The following is a 24899-nucleotide window of genomic DNA, read 5'->3' on the forward strand; positions in this document are numbered from 1 at the left end:
GGTCAAGCTCTATATATCTGTGTTTGGCAGCACACAATCATGGAACACACCTGTGTGTGACACTACCCCTTCGTTAGTCTAGTTTCACCTGACTGTCAACTACTGTCATCAATTTATCAAATATTCAAAGAAATTCATATATGGTATTCATGGTATTATGTTCTTGACCAATTTTGACAATTGAACAGACAGTTGTGCATGCGAGTACTTATACAATGAAATCATGCTGACATGTTTTGGAGGGAATGATCATTAGACTGAGAATCAACTAATCAGTTTAGGTCTACAAGATCTATTCATTTGGAAAATGTGCTAAATGTGGGCTAACTGTAGGCTACGTGTACTTAATCATTTGCAAAGATGCACTGAGACAATTGAGACATGTACTAAGGCATTTGCCATTTGATAAAATGAATGAGCCTAGCCCAGCTGTCAAAGGGCGAGAGGCAGGGTACACCCTGGAGAGGTCGCCAGTCTGTCACAGGGCTGACACAGTGAGACCATTGTACTCACATTCACACCTATGGCCAATTTAGGTTGATCAGTTAACCCAACCCCAATAATTGCATGTCTTTGAACTGTGGGAGGAAGCCAGAGTACCTACACAAACTCCACACAGAAAGACCCCACCCTGATGGTGGAATTGAACTTAGGACCTTCTTGCTGTGCAGCAACAGTACTAACCATGCTCTGGATACTTGCACAAAACTGCCAATTTAGATTTTAAGCACAACATTAAGGTAGATTTACATGAAATTAGTGTCAGGTTTAGAAGCAACTTGTAGGTAAGGTTTGACAAGTTATTAACTTGTATCAACCTTGGAGGGGCCTGTGATGTCCTATTTCACACCATTCCCAAGCGTTTGGATGGTTTAGTTGGGCTGGTATAGAAGCTGTGCGCGTGTCAATTTCAGCTTTAATTTTGACTACAGATGTAAAACACTGCTTTGTGACAGGGGGCGTCTTCTAAACATGTCAAACCTTGTAATTTGCCATTGGTTCCTTTCACCACAAACCATATAGCTCTGTGACATTCCACTACCCAGTTACCATCATGTTTCCTGGGCTTACAGTTTACCATCTCTTGCAGGTGTGATCACCTCCTTAAAAAAAAAAAAAAAAAAAAAAAAATCAGTTTAGCAGCGACCTGCAGAGGCTGTTGACTGAGATTTCAAAGAAATGACAGCACAAACAATTAGGAGTCCAGACATGGCTAGTAATGCTTAAACACCTTTATTGTGCCCAATCTGAACATACTCCACAACTGTTAAGTAGCAGCAAACTTGGCAGACCACAATGAGGTAGACTTTCAAAACTCTAAAAAGCAGCTGGGCTAAGGGACAACAAGCTCAGCATGACAAACCTAATGGATAAAGAAAAGACACTTCGTCTTTGGCACACAGCTTATTATGCATTTATGTCCAACTGGAACAGGAAGGCAAAATGGGATAAGAAAGCATTGAATCATGTACTGGTCTACTCAAGCTCTGGGATAGATAATTTATCAGCTAAGTGGAAGTTCTTACATTCAACAGGAAACAAGCAGCTGTTCTAACATAGGCATGTCCCCCTGCCGATGTACAAAAAGTGATTAAAAACCACTGCCACCTCTCCACACGTGCAAATTAAAAAGTGCAAAAACAGAAATCAAACTATGTACAAATGATTTGCTCACTGTACTTTCATCAAGATCCATCAGTTGCTTGGAAAAAAGAAAAATGGATTACCAGTTGAGTTATCCAGTACTACAGTTACATTTAATATAACTGGACCAACAAAATCGAAGTAGTACATCCAACAATTTGTGCCCATTCAGTTGAAATTTTGGAGGGCAAATTAAAAAGAAAAAAAGCCAGGAAAAAAAAATAAAAGGGGGTTTTCCCATAAACAGCCACTGGGTATAATTGTTCAGAATTTTCATGTCATGACTTAAAACCGTTTGTGTACAAATTAGTAAAAAACTGCGTAAAAATGTCTGAAATGCGACTGGTTAAATGAAGCCCAACATTCAACTCCCAAAAGTAAGAAACACCAGTTGGCTTGCACAGGAAAAAACTGATGCCAACTGGGGGTAGGGGGAGGGGGGGGGAAATAAAAATTTAAAGGCACTGTATGGCGTTTGCCAATGAACGGCAATGAGACTTGCGTGATTGCTCTTCACTATGCAACACATGTAAACCAAAAAAAAAAAAAATAATAATTTTTTTTTTAAAGAAATGGTGTTTTCATCCACTTCTTAACCTTAGGCTGACTCCCATCTTTCCATCTGGCCACAAGTCTGGGAAAATGCATAAGAGTGAAGGGCCCCTTGTCTTTCCCAACAAGGTCACTGTGCATAGTGCCACTGTGAACAGCAAAAATGTAGCAAGTGCAAAAGTGAACATTTTCTATAGTGATATCCCCAGTGCCTGGTGGTGTGCCATGGTATCCTTGTACCGGAGGTCTGGCACACGTGCTCTCCTTGGCGGGCAGCCTTGCCCCGTGCAGACGGGCACCTCCTCTGGCCCTTCAGGGACTATGAATCCGTCTCCTCTAGCTGGAGTCTCTGTTCTTCTGGTTGCGCATGAGGGGTCGGTGGTTGCTTAAGATGTCCATTGAGTGCTGCCAATGCCAGCAGGAGCGGCAGTAGTACTTGAAGCAGGCCTAAGAGTGAGACGGGTCTTTATAGAGGCACATCTGATTTAAAACAAGTCTAACAATATCGTAACTTAAACTTGAATTAAACAAGACAAGTTCTAAACTTCTATAACAACATCACTCCCATATTTCAATAGAGAACTAAGTACAACTGTTCTCACAGAAGAGGAGATTGAACTACAGTTAAGACTCAAGCTGCTTAATTTCCCTTTTGTGTCCTCTCATATACAAACAAGCTTAAAGGATCATGATTTAATTACCAAACTTTACTATTCTGGTTCAGTATAAGACATGAAGTCTACTGGACAGAAAGCTTGACCCAGCCATGCTCACAAAAAAGGAGTACGAGATTCCACTGACCTGGTCTCTGCAGAAGAAAGGTCCAGGTTGGCGAAGGCAAACTTGACACATGGAGTCTTCCAGGTAGGGATCAATCTGAACCTGAAGGGGAAACGATGCGCAATTTACAGCAGACAAGTTTTGAAAATTGACACTTTACCAAAAGCAGCATAAAGCTGTTGAAAGACTTCTCTGCTGCTGTAGAGACCACATGCAGTAAACATGTCTTTACCTTCTTTGTAAACTTGGGTGTTTTAATCTCCACAAATGCTGCGCACACAGCCTTCAGGTAACTGCGCTGATTATTGAAAGTGACACGTCCAGAGCCTGTACAGAAGACAAACAATGTCACTCAAAGCAGCTCTTAAAGGTCAAACCACACCTACACACCAAGAACTGAACTGCAGTAGATGCTGACTGACAATTCGAGACTAGCAGTCTCACCTATTGGGTACTTGTGCTTGTCCGTGTCAATGCCAGCATACATGACTCCTCCAAAGAGATCGTTCATGATGCTGGCCAGCGCTTCAGCATTCAGCATGCCGTGCAGCGCGCCAACAAACACCGTCTTACTCGGGTCCAGACGTTGAGCAGGGCAACGCACGTAGTTGCTGTCAGAGATCACCCAGGGTATCACCTGCACCTGTAGCAGCCAAGAGCCACAGCGTTCAGGACAGACATCCTCTCTTCCCGTCCTTCACTAGGATCGCTCACTAAACAAAAGCCAACTGTCTCATAATAAGTGTTCTTAACAAGGTCTGATCAAAGAATCCATAGACGTAGAAGCTTTCTACAGGTTTCCATCTATAGCGATGTGTGCTGGTGATCTCACTTGAATTAGTCATTGTTGAAATCTGACAAACAAGGTGTGTGAAATCAGATTCTACAGAATCTAATCCTGGACAATCCATTTCTTGGAGTTGCATCACAGACAGAATTCAAACTATACCTATATTTCTTAAACATACTGGAGTACAATATGACAACCATTTGATTATTCAGCATTTCATAAATTGTAAATGCAGTGAGTAAATAATGCCTTGCATGCTTCGTTTCCACCTACATCCTTGCATCGCATTCTGCGGCTGGACATCTTGAAGTAGTACTCTCTGTTGTCCTCAGGGTGAAACGGGTCCTGGGAGCAGGCGTGGAGCAAAGCCCGGACAGACTTCTCATTCTCAAACACCAGGTAAACGTACCCTACAGACAAACACCAAAACGCTTTAAAGAGGCTTACTTGCTGCATCATTCTGCAGCGCAGACCGATACCATTGGTGCTACAGTGCATGTTGCCTCTTGAACTACAACCCAAGACTGAGTAGCACAGCAACTACAGTAAAACTTGATAGCATTTCATACAATTTCCAGAAGGTCCTGACAGATTACAACTTGTCTGTAGCTGATTTGCTGAAAGCTTTGAAAGGTGCCAAGTACTTGACACTGAGCCAGGTTTAATGCTTTTAATGCTGTAACTGCAGAAATTCAAAGTTCCAAGTCCAACCGAAAAAGTTGGGAGTGTGAAGTAATGTATAATTAGACTAATAAATCAGTGATGAAATGCTGACCAATTTTAGCCCAGGTCCATATGAAATGTAGATTTAAGAAAATTTGAGAAAAAAAAATAACTTAGAAAAACTGTCATAAAACCAGTTTACAACTTTATGGCCTGTGGGGGTACGTCACCGCTGGAAGTCGGCAAAACTCATTTATACAAACTAATTAGCAAAGTGTTACTGAGAGCATTAGCCCACCCCTGCTTCTAACACGCCATGTTTTAAGCTCCAGTAATGCCCAGAATCACCATCAGTTACTCACCACCTTACTACATGCTCACCACAGTGGCACCTTAAAACCAGAAGGGGAAAAAAAATAGCCTACCAGCTCTTTGTTACCTTTGGCGACATTACCTTTGGGAGGACAGCGAGGGTGCTTTCCATCCTTACCCGGCCACTCCACAGTCAGAGGACCATAACCACTGAAGGTGTTGATCAGGCCAGCTGAAATAAAGCATCAGTTTGTGAGGGTGGAATAACAATGCACACCTTCATTGTGTGACAGTGGGATGTCCCAAGATAGTGAGGTTTTAACCAATGCCTGTAATCGCTGCCAAAAAGACTACAGTAAATAAGGGTTTAAGTATAGTCATTTTTAAAACTGGAATGCATGTTTATTTCATGCTGCCATTAGTCCCAAGCTCTAGTTTTCAGTGGCTGCCATTTATAGCCACACATCTGCAGCTGTTGCCAAGATACTGGTTAGCAAACTAAACCATTCAGCATTAATCAATTCTGTAAAGCTACAATAAAAAGGTTGCATGTACCAAGTAAAACACACTATGGCTGACTGTTACACTGTTGGTGAACTGTTCAGAACCATCAGGGCCACATGTGTTGAAACATGAAAGTAGGGCCAAACCTGAAAAACCCAAAGGGAATAAAAGAGTCTGTGCTTCCACAGAAACAGATTTAAGCATGTCTGTATCTGGGATTTCAATAAACGATCTTTTCAAATCTTTAAAACAAAAACCAAACAACCTTCCCCCCATAATATCAGAAGAACGTGTTTGAAAATAAAGACCGTTCACAGCCACAGTTACCTTCTGTGATGTCCCAGGGTACACCACCAAGAAAGACCTTGCAGGAGTAAAGAGGATCTTTATTGTTACGGGGAGGCAGCTGTCCACTCCAGGTGAATGTCGCCTCATTCACAGCTGAGTTGAAAACAAGATAGACAAGGTTTGTGGATTGGTCATGCTTGAACAGTTTCATGATTAATGAGTAGTGGCTACCTGCAGCCTGTCTATGCAGGCGGGCCTCCCTCTCAATGCTGAAAGCATCCTCTGGCTGATCAAGCACATCTGCACCCGGCCATGAAGAGCCAGCACGCCAGCGACGGGAAATAGCCAAGGAGGAAGGGCTGGCACTGGATGGAGGGGTCAGAGGAGAGCTAGTGTCCTGAGGGTCCAGGCGAGAGCCCAGTCGCAGCAGGTCCTTCTGCACGTTTGACGTGAGATAAGGCAGGGGAGGGGAAATCCGCAAAGTGGACTGGAGAAGAAGATATGCGTTAGTGTAACGTGGCCTCATATTTTCCTCTGTGTATTAAAATAAAAAGTCAAAGGAAATTAAACTGACTGAAATTCACTGAAGGGTTTAGACTGGGTGCAGTATCTGACTTGATAATCAGAAGCTTTCACTCCACACTGTCTGCTGCCAAAACTCAAAGTTAATAAATGCCATCGTGGCACAAAAAATAAAAACCCTACAGCATGAAGCTCCACTTTGCCTGCCTTAATATAAATGATCAATTTCTGACATCCATCTCCAAAACTCATTTCTGATGTTTTACAAGAAAAGAAAAGCCAGAAAGTTAATACTGAAAATACCCTGTGATGGAAGCTTGAACAACAAAGCTGATGATTGCCGTGTCCAATAGAATAATGTCAAACCCTTTAAATCCTCAAAGTTAAAAAGCAGGCCAAAGGAAGATTAAGGTAGACTCCTGTTAGTTGAGAAAGTAAGAATCTTTAAAAAGTGTAAAATCTCACTGCTAGATATCAGTATACTGCAGACAACCAAATTCGATTTAGTGCCCCTCTAGATTTAAGTTCATAATCTTATCTACAGTGGCTGCTGGAGGACAAACAGCTCTGGCCACTATTCATCTGTAGTGTTGTTGGCCATCAGTCACTGTTCATCAGCTGTCAATATGCCGAGTGTCCATTTACTCTCGAAGTGGCTGTAAAACTTTGAAAGGCGTCCAATACGAGTTGGTGAGTCAGTAAAGCTCACTTCTGTCCAATGACAATATTGAGATGAGCTGAAGAGATCAGCATTTGTTGTAAACACTGCTTACAACCAGCTGCTGCCATTTGGCTGGGACAGTAGACTATTACACATAACCCAGATAGTTGACAACTGTGACAATATTGGGACTAAATAAGCATGTTTGTGTGTTAGAGCAGACTTCAGTTCAGGTAATGAGCTTTGAGGTGAAGAGGTTATAGTTTAAATGGCGATCTCTCTCAGCCACTGTATACAATATGGCAGGGCAACATGGTGGCTTCCCCAAACTGTCTAATCTTGTGCATTTCTAATAGATTCATTTTAGATTTATGAGAATGCATTAACTGTTGGAAGATGTAATTACACATTAATGTACATTTCTTAGAACAACAATTTTTTTACCCCCTTTAAATAGCCTTAAATTACTTTATCATACCTTTAAGTGCAAGACCCTTGCAGAGAAATGAAAGTGAAGTTCATGCACACAAATCACACTCTAAGCCCATCTTTTCAGCCACACCCTGTAGATTTGGATGCTACAGTAAAACAGTAAATGGGTTGATTGGGGTTTGAGATATTCACCTTCCACCAATCCAACACAAAGCTGGAGAATAAAAGTAATCTGCCTTACCAACATGTCACACAGGTGATCCGAGCCAGAGCTGAATCCACTGGTCTCCGAGTCTTCAGGACTGCTGGAGCGAGAGTCCAAAAAGGAGCACGAGTCTAGACGGTTTGCCATGCGAGCAACACCGGGAAACTTCTCCAGAAAGTCAGCCGTCATGCTCATGGAATCGGGGGGCAGGTAGCCTGGGGGCTTTCCAAGGAGGCCACTGAAGGGACTGTTCAGTAGACCCAACACTGAAAAACAATTACAATTAGTATAAAAAGAGCGCGATCTGTGCCAGTAGCCATGTAAGGTTACTCGATAGCTTGTTTGCCATTTCAGCTTTTCAAGTAAACTGAAGAAAATGGGATTTGTGCCCAAAGAGCTGCATTGATTTGTCAGGAATGAAGCGACACAGCAAACTCGAGTTTAAAAAGGTGCATCTTCAAGGGCATCTTAAATTGAGTTTTGTGCTGAATCTACAGACAGACATTGATCAGAACTAAAAGGTAGCCATGTGAACTGAGGTTTCCAAAAATATTCTTGGTCAACATACCAGATGTGCAAGCTGGCTGCCAACAGACTTAAAGCGCAAGTTGTTGAGTCATTCAGTTTTATTTTCTAACCAGAATGCTGATGAAACAATTTCTCCCCTCAGATGCTAGATGCCTTTTTATAAGTCAAATCAATTGGAAGCCAGCGTTTCTAACACAAATCCAGTAAACGCCAAGCAACAATTCCTTAAGCATTAACAAGTCGCTTGCTCTTGATGCCCAAGTGAGTCAGCTGGCAACAGTGACAGGCATGTACGGCATGGCCTGCAAGTCAACATGAGGCTCTGAAGGGGATTATTCAGCTGTAGGCTGCATTCAAAGCTTTGTCACACTTTATTGCAGGCCCAGTTTGGAAAGCTTTAAATTAAGTTACACTGGGTTGGTGTGGACATGCAGCAAAACTATTGTGCTACAAATGGGTCAGGACAAATGGGCCATCCTTATCAGTGCTGCCAAAATGGCAAAACAGTCTTAAACAAGACATGTCTGAAAAATGTCAAAATTTACATATACTTGGCGTACATCTGTCAATCAGCTTTGACTTGGGCTGAATGTGGGTTTACTGCAGTTTTCTGACTGACATCCCTGACTCAAGTTTGATCAACAGGTAACAAATATTTAACTTGACTCTCAGGCAACATGATGAGAGTTTGAGAAAGAAAAGTAGCTTCACTGGCTGTTCGTGTGTTTGCTAGGGATGCAGTAAAGCAAAACTGCCACATCATCCTCCGTAGTGACGCTACAGGCTGTTCCCACACCGACTGCTGTTAACCAACCATCTTATTTTAATATTAACAAGAGCTACACAATAAAAACAATCTTACTATATTCATTCCACTTCTCTTTAAAAGTAAGAGCCAGAAAACTTTGGGAAACTGGTATCCCCAAATAAAACAGAATCCTATAACACAGTTCAAGGTCTGGCACTTACTGGAGGGTGAGCTGGTTTGAATGTGAGATGGGGAGGTGTGTGTATCTGCCTCCTGGCTGCTCCAAGGTTTGTCCCAGCCAGACAGACGGAGAGACTGAAGACCCAGGCCCAGGTCTGCGACACCCGATGGGTCCCTGGATAACGACATCTCCTGAGAGCCAGGCATGGCATCGCAGTTTGGGAAAAGCATCCTCCTGCTGCCCACTGCAGCCAGGTCCGACTCTGTGCCAAAATCCAGTTCACAGATTAAGCAAGAGCGAAAGGAGATAAGTGTTAGACAGTCACAAAGAACGTTTTTCAGCCTCCCATCGGCATCATTATACAGAAAAGATCAAAGCAAGACTTGTCAAAACCCCTTCTGGTAAAGAAACCACAATAAACTCCCTCAATAAACACATCTCCCCTACCCTGGCTGACGGCGGAGCTAACCTGCTGCCTCTGTGCCCTGTGCAACTGCCATGCATCTCCGTCCGCATCACTGACCCACCTAGCAGCATGTGACATGGCTGCTGATGCACTCGCACACCCCTGCTAATGACATCAGCTTCCCCCACCTCCCCGCTTCCTTGCCTAACAACTAATGAAAAATTCCTGTTGGAGCTATTGGCTTGTTGATAGAAGTACTCCCCTCTGGTAGGCACAGCACGTCTCCGAGTCAGTGTGAAGACAGCTGCTGCCGTTACTGCTGCTTACTCTGTGTCTAGCCTCGTTTCCCCGAGCGAGCTGACAGAGGCAGGAGGGAGGGGGGGAGAGAGGGGCAGAGCTACAGAAGCATGGCGGGAGGCAGCATGGTAGCAAATGACTCAGCAGACTTCAACTAAAGTATTGTAGACTTGAGGATGCTCAGGGCATTTCAGTTTCAGACTGGCTTGTGAATTTATTTTACCACACCAACACTGAACAAACGGGCAAGGAGTGTCTCGCTGTAGCTGAAGCAGCTGACTGATCAGATGTTGAGGACAGTGATTTGCACCACCAGCTCCTCCCTTCCTAGGCCTGGAAAGCTTCCAGCTGCCAGTTACACCCCTGATTCAGCAAGACTAAGCTGGAGTGGATGGGACAAAAAGAACTTCAGCTCATTGTGCATCAAGACCCAGCTGACCTTTGCTATGCAACATTTATGCTCTGCTCATGTCAAACTAAGGATTGTATTGTCATCTAAAAACAAGAGCAGAAGTCACAAGAGCAGACATGCTTTAAGCAAACTGAAAGGACTCCAGCACTGTCCTGAGCCAAAATCTTGGCAAATACCACCCCTGTGGTTTAAAAAAATAAAAAACCCACTTAGAACTACTGCAGTGCTGCAGACCAGCAATGCAGTATGAATCAGCTGCTGGCACCTGAATAAAAAGACAAGGTGAAGGAGGTTCAACAGCTTTAAAAAGTCGAAGGGGGATTTCCATTATAGGCAACGCAGGCTCTCATCTTACAGAGCACCACATTGGTTCTGCACACTGCATGCATGTTCCTTCATGATTTTGTGGTTTTAAGGAAAATGCAAACTACAGCAGCAGGAGAAGCTACCACTGAGGGCAGAGGTCATGTGACCTGCTTTCTCAAGCATCAAAATTCACACAACTGAGAAAGACTGGGAATTTCCAAAGAGATTCAAGCACTTTGGGACTCAAATTGTTACAGTATTGCTTATGTAATATCCCTCAATACTACAGTACCTATATTACTAATATAAAATGAAAATAATTCTGTTGAATAGCTAAAACACTTCATTTTTATCAAACAGTGAAAACAGCTGTTGATACCATCTGGGGGCCCAAATCAAAACCTTCACGTTTCCCTGACTGCAAGTGACCACAATGAGCACTTGATGTGTAGGCAAATAAAGTTAGCAGAAAATGCAGTTTGACTATTAGACCTTAATAAAAAAGTACTACAGATTTGCGCGGACTTGCTAAATATTTAGCTATTTGAGCATTTCTAAAACGTTTTAAACCCTCATGGCTACAGCCTCGTTTTAAATAAGTTTAGGCTGCAGTAGTGTCGGATACTAATTGTTTTTCGCCTTTGCACTCAAGCCCACCCAAGTTTAACTCTTGCAGAGTGAGTGAGGAGTGAGGGTTTACCGGACATCAGGTTTGGTTTTCCCTTGGTGTTGGGTGTGGTGCACACACCGGTGAAATCCAGAGCGTTGCCCAGCATAGTGTTCATCCTGCGGAAGATGTCTGCGTTGCTGCAGGTGGACAGTGCCGGAGAATCGGTGTCTGGGCTCTCAGGCCTGCGGGCTTCGTTTCTCTGCAGAAGGAGGCCGTGAGAGGGACACAATTAACCCAGCACTCATGCTAAAAGCTAAAGGTCAAGCTTGTGCACCATGCTGCAAAGTGGATTTTTGTTTGTTTGTTTTGTTCCGGGGAGGAACTAATGGGCCAAATGAGGCGGACATACGGTCAAATAATAACGTTAGACGTGGCGCAAAACTGACTTATTTCACCCATTTAATGCCGTTTCAACTCACCAGGGAAAACGCCATGATGTGGACAGACAGCCTAAAAGAAATGTCACAACAACGACCGCTGGCTGCAATAAAAGGTCATATTTATGAGGCGTGCTAACAGCTAATTAGTCATAATTTAGTGAACGTGTGCCCAGCTAATGACGGCGCTCGAGGGCCTCGTTCCGTTCACGTGCTCCACATCAAAGAGCAGGCCGCTGAAGGGAAAATCACGTGTTACTGCGGCCAATAATTTAAAGAGAGGCTTATTTAAAAATTACAGGGATATTTATCAATATTATAGCAGACAGAATATGTTTTATACGTGCAAACGTGAATTATGTCATTAAAATAAAATAAAATACGCCAATATCTAAAACCACAGTGCTCTCAGTGCTTCTGCGATGGAATCACAGCATATAGGACAAAAAACAAAATAGTATATTACTATAATTTCAGATGGATGTGAACTACATTTTTTTCTTATAAATTAATGTAAAATTGTTTTTTTGTGCAAACTGAACTTAACTCAAATATGACTCTTCAGTTCAGAGGCATGCCTTTAAACTTTATTTATCAAGAAAGGCAAGACTTAAAAACAGTTGTGAAGACCTCTAGTAATAACCTGACTAATAATAACTACTACAAAAACAAATAAAAACAATGAAATAATTATTAAATATGTTCATAAAAACACCTTTATACAAATGTTAGACAATATAAAAACAATAACATTCCAGGGTTATTGGAGCTTTACTTTGAAAATATTCAAATCAATTGAAAGGAAACACATTGTGTGTCTCATTCTTTCTTACAAACAGCTTCATATGCTTTATCATTGTGACCCAAGTTTCATTAAAGCAGATCTTAAATTCTTTCCTCTGGTATTTTACATCGTGTTGTAATCGGCCTCCAAATGCGGCCTCAGGAGGATGCAGCCTATGAATCCGGACACACCACAAATAAATAAATATTAAACTTGGAGTCGCAGCCTCCCACTCTTTTCCTTTGTATAATTATAACAAATTACCACTTAGGGACTATGCTGCTGTACTCCTATTTATGAGATGACCTGACAAATCTATTGAATTTTGGTAGGGCATATGAACTGAGAGCTTTAACATTAAATCACCTGCTTAATATTGTGCTGCAAAACAGCTCTGTCATCAGTGGGATTGACATGGTATCTCTGGGGTTGTCTTTTGGTATTTTTGAATCACAAAGGTTGGGTCCTGTGGGTTGCCTCGGTAGATGGAGTTGTTCCCTGGGGTCTCGTGCAAGCTTGTTCAGCTTGAGATTTGAGATGTTTGGAAGCTGGGTCAGCACCTGGGTCTCCTTGCTGTGTTCCTTGTGTGGTAGATGCATTGTCCTGCTGGGGGAACCCCTGCTGGTGTTGCAATATTTAGGTGGGTGGTTCGTATCTCCTTAAATTCCAAGACCCGAGGTTTTGTAGCAGAGCATTTTATTAAAACAAGATGATTAATTTTATACGCTTTACCTGCCAGTGGTTTTAATGCTATGGCTGGTGGGTTGTCATTTCATTAAAGAAACTCTGGAGGAAGTCATTTATTGGCATCTTGTCATTTTCAGTGAAGTGTTTCAGTATTTTTTGACACCTTTTTTCTTTTATAATTCTGGTTCCAGTGTTACATAAGTCTGTAAGAGGTTAAAAAGAGCTCAAAGATTAGTGCAGACCATCACAAACCCAGTTGCAGTTATGGGAATGAAGTGCACTTTCGCTAACCTCCGCCAGATTTCTGTAACCTTTACAACAACACAGCAACCTTGTACTCTGCACCTGCACGTTGATAATATCAGACATAAGCAAGATGCCAAAAACATCTGCTAAAATTGTTCCAAGGTCTTTTGTTTCAGTGGCCCACAGTTGGGCTTTGCTCCTTTGGCCTCTCCTCATCTGTATCAAGGTCATTTGTAGGTAGCTAAAACTAAAAAAGAAAGAAAGAACATTCTAGTTAAGTGAAATAAAACAAAATCCAGCAACAACTAGCTTTAAGAAGAAAAAGGTCTATATCACTGGGACTTAAAAATGTTTTGCTTGTAATACCTTCTATGAACTTGTTAAACCTCTTCTGTGAAAAATACCCATTTTATGTATAGAAGCTAATTAAACTTAAAGTACAAGTAAAAGTTCATCTGAAATGACAAGTTTGCCTCTGTACACTGTCAAAGTTGCTTTTAAATAAAACAAGATGCAACTGAAATTAAAAAATCAGCTTTTATTCAACATGTTCAGCAGAACTGTTCATAATTTTTTACACGTATCCGTTTAGAGGCTTGATTTGTACAGTCGACTCACAAGCGGTTTCAAGGCTGTGTTACTGTTATTCTAATGACAAATGAAGTTCTTTAACAAATGCAAATTAAGAATAAAAAAACTGCACTGGTGAGTAAATTTGAAATGGGACCTATTTCCCTCTTAAAACTAGTTGAATAGTTTTATTACCTGCCAGAGAACAGAGTACATTAACATTAAAAATATATGTATATTTCATCGCAAATATGATTTAAAAAAAACACGAAACAGGATCAACTTGTGAACCTGCAGATTGTGGTTTATAAAGAGGCTTAGGTTATGATCCACTCTGTTGTGCAATGAACAGCAACTGGGTGTTTTTAGATTGAGGGATGCGACAAGTTTATATCGTACAACAATAAGAGAATAACAAAGAGTACACACGGCAGATGACCAAAATAGCATTGTAGGTAACCTGTGAAGGGATTTAAATTGTCCACTTAACTGACTCCGGCTGGCTTTTCTAATAAAATATGCTTTCTGAGACTGTAATCACAGACAAGGAACCACTACTTACTTGCACTTAAAGATGGATGATATATGCATGTATTGATTTGTGAGGGTGGAAAGTCTATGCAGCAGCAGACTTAGTCATGTGACAATATAAAAATAGAGCAAAGCACACTTAAAGTACATCAAACAGCAGTTAATACTGGTATAGAGCAGAATTATGTTTGCTGTATGTCAAACTCATGATGTGCACCTGGAAATTTAACATTATGTGGTTGAAAACTATAGGAAAGAGAGAGTGCACGGGAAAAATGAGTCATTCAAAGGCAAGTTCTAATGAGAACACTGCTGGCTGAAGACGCTGCTGTGTAGACACTCTTACTTCCACGAGAGGTCTCTGTAGCTGCTGCAGGTAAGCTGCTCATGTGGGAGCTGAGCCGGCAGAGGGCAGAACAGACCTGCAGTGAGAAACAACAGTTTTTGTTTTTTTTTTTAAAACACCACCACCAAACTGGAACAAGTTAGTTTTGTTATGAGCCACATGTGCTGTGAACACAAGAAAAACTTGTGTACTTTATGTCTTTCTACATGTTGCAGTACGTGAATACATTTCACAGAATTCTATCCGATACACAATTAGAAAAAAAAGTCTTAAATTTATTATTTATTTACTGTGTTTCAGTTAGTACCTGTTCTTTCTGCAATGCAGAGTAAGATCTGTGAAGAAACAACATTGAATCCTCTGGATGAAGGAGCAGATAGTTCAGGTTTACATTTGGCCCCAGCCGATGAAAACAGCAGAGAAAGAGAAACTGTTCCTTTCAATCTGTAGCATCCCCATCTTAGCACTCTATTGATTTTATGTCAATCCAAATACTCTGAGATAGTGATGTTAAGTGACCCATATTTCCATGAAGGGCAAATGGCTGATTCTTGGGAGAATATTGGCTTCTTGTGAGGCATTTGTTGCTCTTTTGGGTTTTTACGTGTTTTAGAGTCACTGTCACCGTCTCTGGTTTAATTTAATTAGGTTCAGAAAATTCACAGAAATACTCAATGTGATAATAATATATACATGTTTTCCAAGGTGATTAAATGACTTGCTTGATCAAGTTTTCTTTTAAAAATTCAAGTTAGAGAATTTTTAATGATCCAAACAGATCAAACCCATTTTAACCCATTATAGTGATAGTATGAATTTATTTTAGCTTTAAATGATAATGTTCTAAAGTCACCAGAGGAATTAAACTAAATATCATGAAGGAATTAAACTAAATATTTAATTTATAAATCAATTTCTAAAAAAAAAAAAAAAAAAAAAAAGACTTAAATATGAATGTGGACTACCAGTCATGTATTTACACAGGGAATTTAATGTTTTTGCATATTTTTCCACACTAACATGTTTCAGATTATCAAACAAATTTTAATATTGGACTAAAACTACTGATGTAAATACGAAATGCAGATTTGAAATCATTTGAGGGGAAAAGGTTTTCCAAACTTAGCTGGGCTTACATGAAAAACCCAACAAATGGTTCTTCCACCCTTGTCAGCAAGAACTGCAGGAAAACATTTGTGATAACTGGCGATGAGTCTTTGACATCACTTGGGGAATTTTGGCCCAATTTTCTTTAGAGAATTCATTCAGACACACTGGAGGGTTTTCTATCACAAACGGCATTTCATTAGGTTCAACTCCAGACTTTGACTACGCCACACCAAAAACTTACTTTTGAACCATCCACATGTGGACCGTATGTTTTGACTCGTTGTCCTGCTGCAAATCAAGTGTGCTTGAGCTTCAATGATTGAAGTGATGGCCAGATATTCTCCTTCAGGAAGCGGCAAAGCAGCCTCAGACCGTCACACTACCACCACGTTTTTGTGATGTTTTGTAAAATATGCTAATTTTATACCAGAGCAGAACTCAAACCTTTCAAAAAGTTCAGTTCGCCAGTTTTCTTTATCCGTTGATAATTGCCCTTACCGTGGCTCATTGAGTCCCAAAGCCTACAAACTGCTTTGTAACCCTTTACAGACTGACAGGCATCAATGACTACTGGTCATTCATTTAGATCGTAGCATAATGTGTTGGTTTGCTTTAACCTGCTTCACTTTATCAGACAGGTTCCAATTTAAGGGATTTTTGATTTTTGACTTGGTTCAGGTCTGGCAGTAATTTGACGTGGGTGTGGCCATTGAAAATAATAAAACAAAATCTTCATTTAACCATGGGAGTCGATCACATTTGACATGTCCAGGGAATGTTTGTAAAAGCTTTTTTCACTTAAAAATCATTTAGAACTGCACTTTGTATTTATTAGGGTCATATTTACCTGGTATTAAATTTTCCTTTGATTGTCTGAAACATTTAGTGTGACAAATGTGCCCCCCCCCCCCCAAACAAACAAAGGCCAAATACTTTTTCATGGCACTGTCGCTTAATTAGCACAATATTGTCAAATATAAATAGTTACCACCAGCACCACTTCAATTAGGCAGCTGGTCATATTGAGAAGAGTTGCTTAAGAGTCCCTGGAGGATCCATCACGGTAGGTTGAGCAGAGCATTTTAGCAGCTAATGAAGGCAGAGTGTGGAGGTCAGCTCCACATATGACGCAAACAGACATTAATGCAGTGGTGCATCACAAATGAAAAGTTGGTATGAATTATTGATGCCAACATCTGATGTTTCTTTGAGTTAGCATAGCGTTGGAGCGTTTAACTTTAGCGACCGACTTGACTCTGTGAGAAATGACAGATGTCCAGATATATGCATTCACTTTTTATTCATAAGATGGGATTATCATTTTTTACATCTTATGCACAGCAGATACAAAGACAAACAGGTTCTAAACCACAAACTAAATTCCTCCATCAGTCTAATCCTGCTTCCCATTTCAAAATGCCCCCACCCCCCCAAAAAAGCAACCCTTTGTAGTCCAGTTTCACATTCTGACAGATCATTTTACAGCAATCTCATTTTAGCAGAATGGCACAAGCCACGTTCAGAATACTTCCATGTTTTGACAGATACCCACTTCCCCTTTAAACAAATTGCACTTTTTCTTCTTTAAAACTACTTCAACAGGATTATAGGCTCAAAAACACCAAAAACACAAGAGACGACTAAACATACAACTTATACAGGTTCATTATTTAGTTGCACAAAAATGCATAAATATACATTATGCAAAAAGTACAAAAATATTTGTACTTTCCTTTACTCAAATAATGACAAACATTGATATGATCATAAGGACTGGGATTGTCAGAACATAGGGATGCATTCACAAGGTCCATGCGAGATAAGCCATTTACACAACAGCCTAGCTTTCACAGAGGTAAGACCAAGGTTCTACAGATAAACAAAACATTTCGCTGTCTAGGCCAAGGAAAAGCGGCAACACATACACTAAGAAAATTAGGATACACAGAACTCTGCGTTCTAAATTCATGCCAAAAAGACTTTAACATGCAATGACTTATAACGCTTCTAAACCTCCCAGGAGCAGCGGTAACTCAGGGAAGGACTAGCTTAACAACAGTTGCTTCAATGCATCAATTTTCCTCAGCAATTATGAGCCATTGAGTTTGAAAAGGTTTTGCATGAGGTTTTTTTTTTTTGAAGTGCTAAGATGGTACCACAATAGTTGCCAAGGATAAGCTCAGATTGTCGACAGCAAACTGGTCTTAACTCAGGCTCCCCCAGAGACAATCGGAAGGAGATATAAATACTGTTTGCTTATAGTAATGCACATTTGTCCATTAAATAAACTGATTAAATTAATGCAGAGCTTGGCAAACCTCACTTCAGCTGGACAAAGGTGTGGCTTCCAGAGGCCTGAAGAAAAAAAGGGGAGGAGACAGACAAGACTATCAGTTTTAATGCCAGGTAGCTTCCCAGTTTAAAAAACCAAAATGATCTAAGACCGTGTGAGTGCTCAGACTTCCCTTTTCCATCTGTGGTGCTCAGCCCCAAAACAACTGGTTCAAATTTAAGTCAAACACCTTAACAGGACATTTAAAATAAAATAAAAAAATGATCCAGTTACCCAAACTGCTAAACACACTGCTAGTATATCCTGTATACTCAAACAGAGGCAACTGGTGCATTTGCTGGGGACATTTCAGCTGTGGACTAATGGACATTTGATGCATTAGTAAACATTTACAGCAGAATGCAGACTGACCCCAAAAGGAGGGGAAAACAAACCTTACAGTATCTGTTCATGGTAAAGTGTCAGCCAGTCAAGAGTCCTATAATAGAAAGACTACATCACTGGTCTAAAAGTTCAGTGTGATGATAATCACCTATTCTGCAACAACGATCATACCCCTCTGCTGGAAACACCCATTCATGCACCAAATATGTTAATCCTCAGCTCAAACCCCTGCAAAGCATCTTAAAACAGATGAAAACTGCTTCAAATGGGCAAAGAAATTCATTTAAATACACAAAATTATATATAAGAAACAAAAAGCATAAGAGTTGTGTTTTAGGAAGCCATTTTACATTATAAAAAGATCAAATTTGAAGCCTTTTTATAAAAATGTACATCTTTAATGAGAACAAATAATTTGGGGCCGAGTTACAGAAAGGCTCGGGAAGTCCTGGCTACATTAACGTCTTACTGGATTTTGGCAATAGAAATCAGAATGTTGCCAGCCCTGTCCTTTAACAGCTAGTCAGATATTCAGGGATATGTATTTGTGTTTTTTATTGCGCTGTGTTTACTTATAAATTTTAATGTGTCATTATGCAGGTTTCAGTATGTATGACATCAGGCTAGCAGCAATAAGTGGGACGGTGACAATTCTAAAAATACTGTTTGACCAAAGGTTACTCACTAAATATCTAACAAAACTGCCGGGACTTCCATCCAGGCTGGGAAGTCTCAGAGGGAGTAGGGTACCAGCGCATCTAAAGAAACACAAACACAGTCATGTACACCAGACCAAAACCAGGCTTCAGTGCTTCAATCTACAATTCTGCAGATTAACAATTAATACTCGGAAACGATACTTTTATAGGCAGGTTTAGGAGGACCGAGTGTCCCTTTAAGCCCTAGTCACTGAAGCCATGGGAATGTGGGTCACGTAGCTGCTCATTCAGGACAAGTCCTGGAGTAATTAACAGGCATGGAAATGTGGAGAGGTGAACTTCTCCGTGTGTTAAACATTTCCACAGGGTAGGAGCTGGTATGTCTGTACCTTTCCTTACCTGTGACTAAACCTTAGAAAATGAGGCCTCCTGTTTCTACAAACTGTTATAGGCCACAACTGCACGGCCAGAATGCTCAACATAGTTCTGCAGTTATCAACACTTGTTTGGAGACATGTCGAGGATTTTTTGGTCGTGTCGTAGATAAAACAAAAAAAGCCAGGCAGTGGAAGAGCATTAGGATCGGCGGCATTTTAGGGGATCTTTCATCAGAATCCAATTAAAAGCTTTCCCTCCTTTATGTTTCTACCCACTCAGCTTCTCTTCCAGCAGGAACATAGACAGTAAGTTGGCACCTCCAGAAAAGGCCATAAGGTCCGACAATTTCTCCAAGCAAATGCCTTACATTCCTGAGCCCTCTGTGTGTGACAAGATGGCCAAAGTAATAGCTGCCTACTTTACAGTCTAGCACTCCCCTGCACTCCTATTGCACGACTGCATTAGCTGACAATGAACTTTAAATGACCCAACACGAGAAATATTTTCCATTGCTATTGTTACTAAAAGCCCTGGCTACTCCCTGGTAGCTGGCTGCACTATTGCTCTAGCAAATAGAGTGCAATTAGCTTACAGTGTAAACACTACCCATTTCTGTACAGATTCCTCATCCTCCATTCATCAGAAATAGAGTTGAGATTTAAAACCAGATTCCTTCCTTCCTCCCCCCCCAAACACCAGACTCCAGCTACAGTCTACTGTAAATACAAACTTGCATCAAACACACACTTTAGCCTCACATGGATGCGTTTAATATTACAGCGTTATTCCATGCTGAAAACCAAATCACAGGTTCTCATTAGTATGTGCATCTTTAACCCCCCAGCAAATACAGAATGCTATAAGTCACGTCCACAAAAATGTATCTCTCGTGATCAAAAACATAAGATTTAAAGCGAGTACTGTATTTAAAGGTTGCACTCAAAATGCACAAATCTCCACTGATGCATAACCATAGATGAGAACCTAAACCTTTAACAATTTAAAAATTGCCCTGTGGGGGATTATCAAATATGATCCTGATCCCAGAATTTCCAATTTGAAAACATCTTTTTATTATAAAAAAAGATCTTGGCTCACCGTTTGACAGGACTACAAAGTTGCACCGACAACCTCAACTCAGACTCGATACCGTCATCCTTTTAAGCAACGCATGCCGATGCTGTAACTGCATTACCTCAGAGGACCACTAGGTTTGTTTCTAGAAACTGAACCTCTGCTTTCAGCAGCACAGTTCTGGATGCTGAATCTCAAGGTCTTACATTTTTGGATCACATTTAATTTTACAGATTAAATGGACAAACCGAAATTAACACTTGTGCAAGAATCATGAATTTTAGGTTATGATAATCAGCATTGTATCAGAGTGTGGGCATTAATCTAACAGAATTCACAGATGGGGATGTTTAAAAAGAAAAGGAAAGAAAGAAACACACCGGTTGGTCCCTCACCTGGGCGTGGAGAGCTGCGGCTGCAGCAGCGGCCGCTGGGTAAGTGAAGGCTGCGTGAGGGAGGCCTGGAGTCAGCTCAGTGGTATACAGAGGGTAAGGAGTCCACGCATCCGGTGACGCTGGGATCAGTGCTGCCCCAGTCAGATCATCTGAGGAAGCACAAGGTGGAAGGAAACAGAGCTGACTGACCTACCTCTAGTGGCTTTCATCATTGCTATAGCTAGCTCTATCTATATATAAACCCAATCGACCCAATTTTTAACAGTCATTGTTCTTTAAGTAATAAAGTTTTACCTTTTAAAAAAACAAAAAACAAACATTTTCTATGTGAATCAGACAAACTACAATTTGATTGCAAATTAGCTCACTTAACTTTAGTATTGGGTCAATTTGCAAAACTAATGGGAGCTCTAGTATAAAAGATCAGCATAAGATCCAGTCTGGATGCTGCAAGTGCAACAATGCAGTGTTACTGTGTAAGATGCTTGATAATGTTTTGTGAACTGATGTTTTTTTTTTTTAGCCCTGTTGCTTCCCCTTCTTGCCCTTTGTGAAGAAAAAAAAAATCAGTGGGGAAAATATGATCCGAGAGGATCTAAAAAAAAATATAAAAAAATAAATAAATTGTCAAACCCTAAAGAATCACTGAGGTGTTCAGGCAAAGAGCGCAGAGACAACTGCTGACTAAAACCTGAGGGTGGAATTTCCCAGCTGGACAGAAGCAAAGCCGCTGTCAAAAGACTTGAGATGACGCATGCATGCAGAGGTGAGTTAGTCCTTCATTTGTTAGAAGTTTAACCTACAGGTATTTGCCTTAAAAAAAAAAAAAAAAAAAAAAAAATCCCACAATATCCAAAGTTTGTTTAAAGAAAAGGGCAACAAGGACAGCTATGTACTGGAATTGTCAGGGTGAGAGTGGATGAGAGCCTAGAGTGGTGCAGCGGTAAGACTTACATGGGTCCCGTGCAATGAAGTGTGCTCCTAGAGCAGGGTGGATATTTGTGGGGTTCGGTGTGGCCATCAGCTTACTCTTTGCCATCTTCGTGTTGGCTTTAGCAAACTCTAAGCGCAGGGTCTGGGGACTTTCAGGGTCAAAACGGATTCCCTGGGGGGAGAGACGGAGGGAGGGAGGGACAGTATTGTAAGGGAGGTGGGCTTAGTTCGCGGGGCTGTAGCTCAGTCTCACATGGCGCCCTTTCCTTAAGCAGAGCTTAAATAGTCAGAACATATCCTTCAAGCTTCCCTTGAACCAACTACTCTCACTGGGATGCTAACACACCCGCTTCAACATCACTAAACTAAAACTACTCACAAAAAGAGATGTCAAAATAAGGGCAGATTGAAGGACACTTCTGAAGTATTTCAAACACGCTTGCATCTCTTTCTCCTCATGACAAAAAACGGAGAGCGCAGGCGACCGCAGGTGATCAGTCACGTGAGCTCAGAGGAGACGGGGATGAAGAAAAGGGCCAGTGGTGAGACGTTGAGTGTTTAAGTTTGTGGTTTGACCCTGCTTGTGTTCTTGTGCCCTAAGCGTTGTGCCCACATGCAGGTGAGTAGTATTTTGGTGTATGTGTGTGTTTGTGTGTGTGACTGCTGATGTGTCTAAGAGGTGATGCTCATAAGGAATGCTAGGCTATGAGAGAGAAGTGTTAGATACTGCCAATGTGGGCTACTGAGTGACAAAAATAAGAGTTACACTACAGAAGATGTGTCCATATAAACACTACACATGTGGCTATAGAACAAGTATTACAGTAAAAGCAGTGATATGCAAAATGAGGAAAGCTACACAGGACTAAGAAGGATGTGTATCAAGGTCAAAGTAAACTACCGTAAGGCTACGGGATTCTGGCCTCTTTCCAAAAATGGCCCTGCCATTGAATTATAAAAGACAAAATGGGTTGGCTTCGAGAAATTTTTAAGAAAGGGTCCAAAAGACTTAAGTCCCAATCACTCTCTTAGGTTAAAGCAAAGGTTAGAACAAATCTAATTCCATTTACGATTTGTTTTATTAAATAGAGGGAAAACAGAAGACTGTAAAAACAAGCCGTTGCTTACATTTAGTGCATTTTTTGCAGCTTCAGCTCCAGACCGACTGTCAAAGGTTACAAACCCGACAGGCTGGAAGAGAAGGGAGGAAACAAAGCTACAACTTGACACACACGAGCACCATCATTTTCTTCAAATATCACACTCATTATTTTGCCGTCACAATATAATGATCCTGATGAAGTAGGAATTTCTGTGTCTTGTCGAATTAAAAAGAAAACTAGTGCCAACACAGCCTGCAAGTTTATTTAATATGGCATTAAAGCAATGATGAAGGCATCTCACCTGTTTTGATGTTAACTTAATCAGTGACCCTTCATAACCCTGCGGGGAAGAAAGATAGCCAATTATCCACCCTGGAGTCACATGCAGGAAGTCAAGCATGAATGTCTCACTATATGAAGAGAAGTCTGCTTTTGTGCACCTTCACTTTGAGCTCCGCAGCAGACCATCCCACACTCTGTGACAGTTTCATTTACATTTGTCACAATCAAATTACATGCACATTTCCAACAGGTGAAGCCTTCTGCAGTTTGACTACATGTAGAATACTGAGTCAGATTTGTCTTCAAAGCTAATTAAAGGAAAACGAGGACTGTAATAGGCCAAGCATGTGCTATCAGATATGCAAGATTCTCTTTTGCATTAGTTTAATAACAGCTTGGGCATGACTTCCAAATAAAGCCAATTTAAGTAAAATAACAAAATAAAACAAAAACAGCACAAGGTTTAGGAATTTACTCCTGTTTTAACTAAGAAATGAAGGAATTTTGCCTGACTAAACTATTGATAAATGGGATCTTTCCTAAACCTGATTTACAGCTATGGAAAATTAAACAACTTTTAGTGGCTATGATAAATCTTTAGCACCAGTCCAAACCAGACTCAGTTTCAGTAATTCAGAGCAAGAAAAGAGGCAGAATAGGTGAAGTTACAGCACTTCTCTTTAGAAGCTCCAGTATAAGGACACAAAGTCTTTATTTAAATGTAGTCCTGAATGTAAGAACTGAGATCAGATTAACCCTATCAGTACACAATGAGCAGTGTTTGCCTACAGTAGATGTAAAAGGGGCCAAAACAAAGCAGTGTTACAAGTACAATCGCTATTTCACAATGCACAAATGTTAGAGGAAATAAAAAAATTTCCCTACACAGTGGGCGAACTGGGTCATGGAGAGGATTGGTTGGCCAATCGCGAGAGCTACTCATTTACACATTCCACAAGACCATCCATGTGCGAGGGATACCACTTCCAATTTGGTTAGTTAGGACAAGGGTGGGAGGGGCGTTTATGGAACTTGAGTCCCGTCAGGGAAAAAAACAGCAATGGGTGAACAATAATGTGGCCTCATTTCCATATATGTAAATATCTGGACTAGAAAGAAAGGAATTGGGTGGGCTTAGTTACACTAAAAAAGAAGCACGGTACGGTCTGGCTGTTCATAGGCACTTGAAGAGATTCTTCACTTTTTCATGCAGGTAATCTTTATAGAAAGTGTCCACAGGTCTCTTCCAGAGCCTGGCACGCAGGAGCTACCCTTGATTTTTAAGTAGAGGGACAAATCCACATCCAATCAGCTGATATTACCCAAATGCACCAGTGCAGTTTCACGATGGGCAACACAAATTCCATCACATGTACCTAAAACTGCATTAGAAACGATAGAACTTACTTTAAAAGGTCTGAAGAGAAGGTAAAGTTCCCGTGGCTTGATATCGACCGGTAGGCCACTGACAAACAGTGTTCGTACCTGCAGACAAAAAAGAAAGGAGGGGGATCACAAATTTTCTGTGTTTTAGACCACTTATCACTCAAAAGATTTAAAAAAAAAAAAAAAAACCTTGATAATTACCAAATACCAAAAGAAAGCTCAGACCGTGGAAATTTGAACTGACCTTTAAAACAATTATGGGTCTGCTGTTCCAGTAGCAAGAGCTTCACAGACCTTTCCTAAATTACTTCAGTGGCTAAAACGCTGAAATACTGCAGTGTAAAGTTGTACTACAAGAAAAACAACATTTCAGTAGATGTTACTTTAGGCCAATAGCCTCAACTTCTAGTTTATCTGGCCAACAAGAGGCCTCAATTCTTCCCGACACCATTACTTTTAA

General features: G+C 40.9%; 2 protein-coding genes across 11 annotated transcripts in view; both read right to left on the minus strand.

The window, feature by feature from the left end:
- Nucleotides 1–1217: 1217 nt before the first annotated feature.
- LOC146719047 (cytoplasmic polyadenylation element-binding protein 1-like) lies at nt 1218–11465 on the minus strand. 3 transcript variants are annotated; one of them, XM_085459450.1, is made up of 12 exons: nt 11321–11465; nt 10932–11100; nt 8851–9072; nt 7390–7619; nt 5765–6020; nt 5573–5686; nt 4884–4973; nt 4040–4176; nt 3421–3619; nt 3209–3303; nt 2998–3078; nt 1218–2643 (listed from the first exon to the last, which is right to left on the minus strand). In XM_085459450.1, the coding sequence occupies exons 1-12, from the start codon at nt 11333–11335 to the stop codon at nt 2533–2535; spliced, it is 1719 nt and encodes a 572-aa protein (XP_085315576.1). In that variant the 5' UTR covers nt 11336–11465; the 3' UTR covers nt 1218–2532. The 3 variants fall into 3 exon arrangements, with proteins under 3 accessions (XP_085315576.1, XP_085315568.1, XP_085315582.1); XM_085459442.1 differs by having other exon boundaries at nt 4869–4973; XM_085459456.1 differs by lacking the exons at nt 10932–11100; nt 11321–11465 and adding an exon at nt 9280–9591 and having other exon boundaries at nt 4869–4973.
- A 2048-nt stretch (nt 11466–13513) lies between these two features.
- Nucleotides 13514–24899, minus strand: part of LOC146719048 (RNA-binding protein, mRNA-processing factor 2a) — a 28572-nt gene continuing 17186 nt past the window's right edge. For 3 of the 8 annotated variants that reach the window (XM_085459531.1, XM_085459522.1, XM_085459468.1), the window contains 6 exons: nt 24461–24538; nt 23073–23111; nt 22797–22859; nt 21690–21840; nt 20736–20884; nt 13514–14518 (listed from right to left, as the gene is read on the minus strand). In XM_085459531.1, the coding sequence (XP_085315657.1) occupies nt 14381–14518; nt 20736–20884; nt 21690–21840; nt 22797–22859; nt 23073–23111; nt 24461–24538 (618 nt within the window). In that variant the 3' untranslated portion in view covers nt 13514–14380. Of the gene's footprint in view, nt 14519–16833; nt 17908–18914; nt 18988–20720; nt 20885–21689; nt 21841–22796; nt 22860–23072; nt 23112–24460; nt 24539–24899 lie in introns of those variants that run through there. The other 5 variants (XM_085459497.1, XM_085459477.1, XM_085459513.1 and 2 more) reach the window with 5 other exon arrangements.

The sequence above is a fragment of the Copadichromis virginalis genome, linkage group LG1 (genome assembly GCF_057382275.1).
Source record: "Copadichromis virginalis isolate Kocher_CV1m ecotype Utaka linkage group LG1, C_Virginalis_male_GT1.1, whole genome shotgun sequence".
Lineage (NCBI taxonomy): Eukaryota > Metazoa > Chordata > Actinopteri > Cichliformes > Cichlidae > Copadichromis > Copadichromis virginalis.

Coding starts and splice junctions, on each gene's coding strand:
- LOC146719047 (XM_085459442.1), bottom strand. Junction 9,073..10,931: donor AAAACCAAACCTGATGTCCG/GTAAACCCTCAC, acceptor ATTTTGGCACAG/AGTCGGACCTGGCTGCAGTG. Junction 6,021..7,389: donor ATCACCTGTGTGACATGTTG/GTAAGGCAGATT, acceptor CTTCTTCTCCAG/TCCACTTTGCGGATTTCCCC.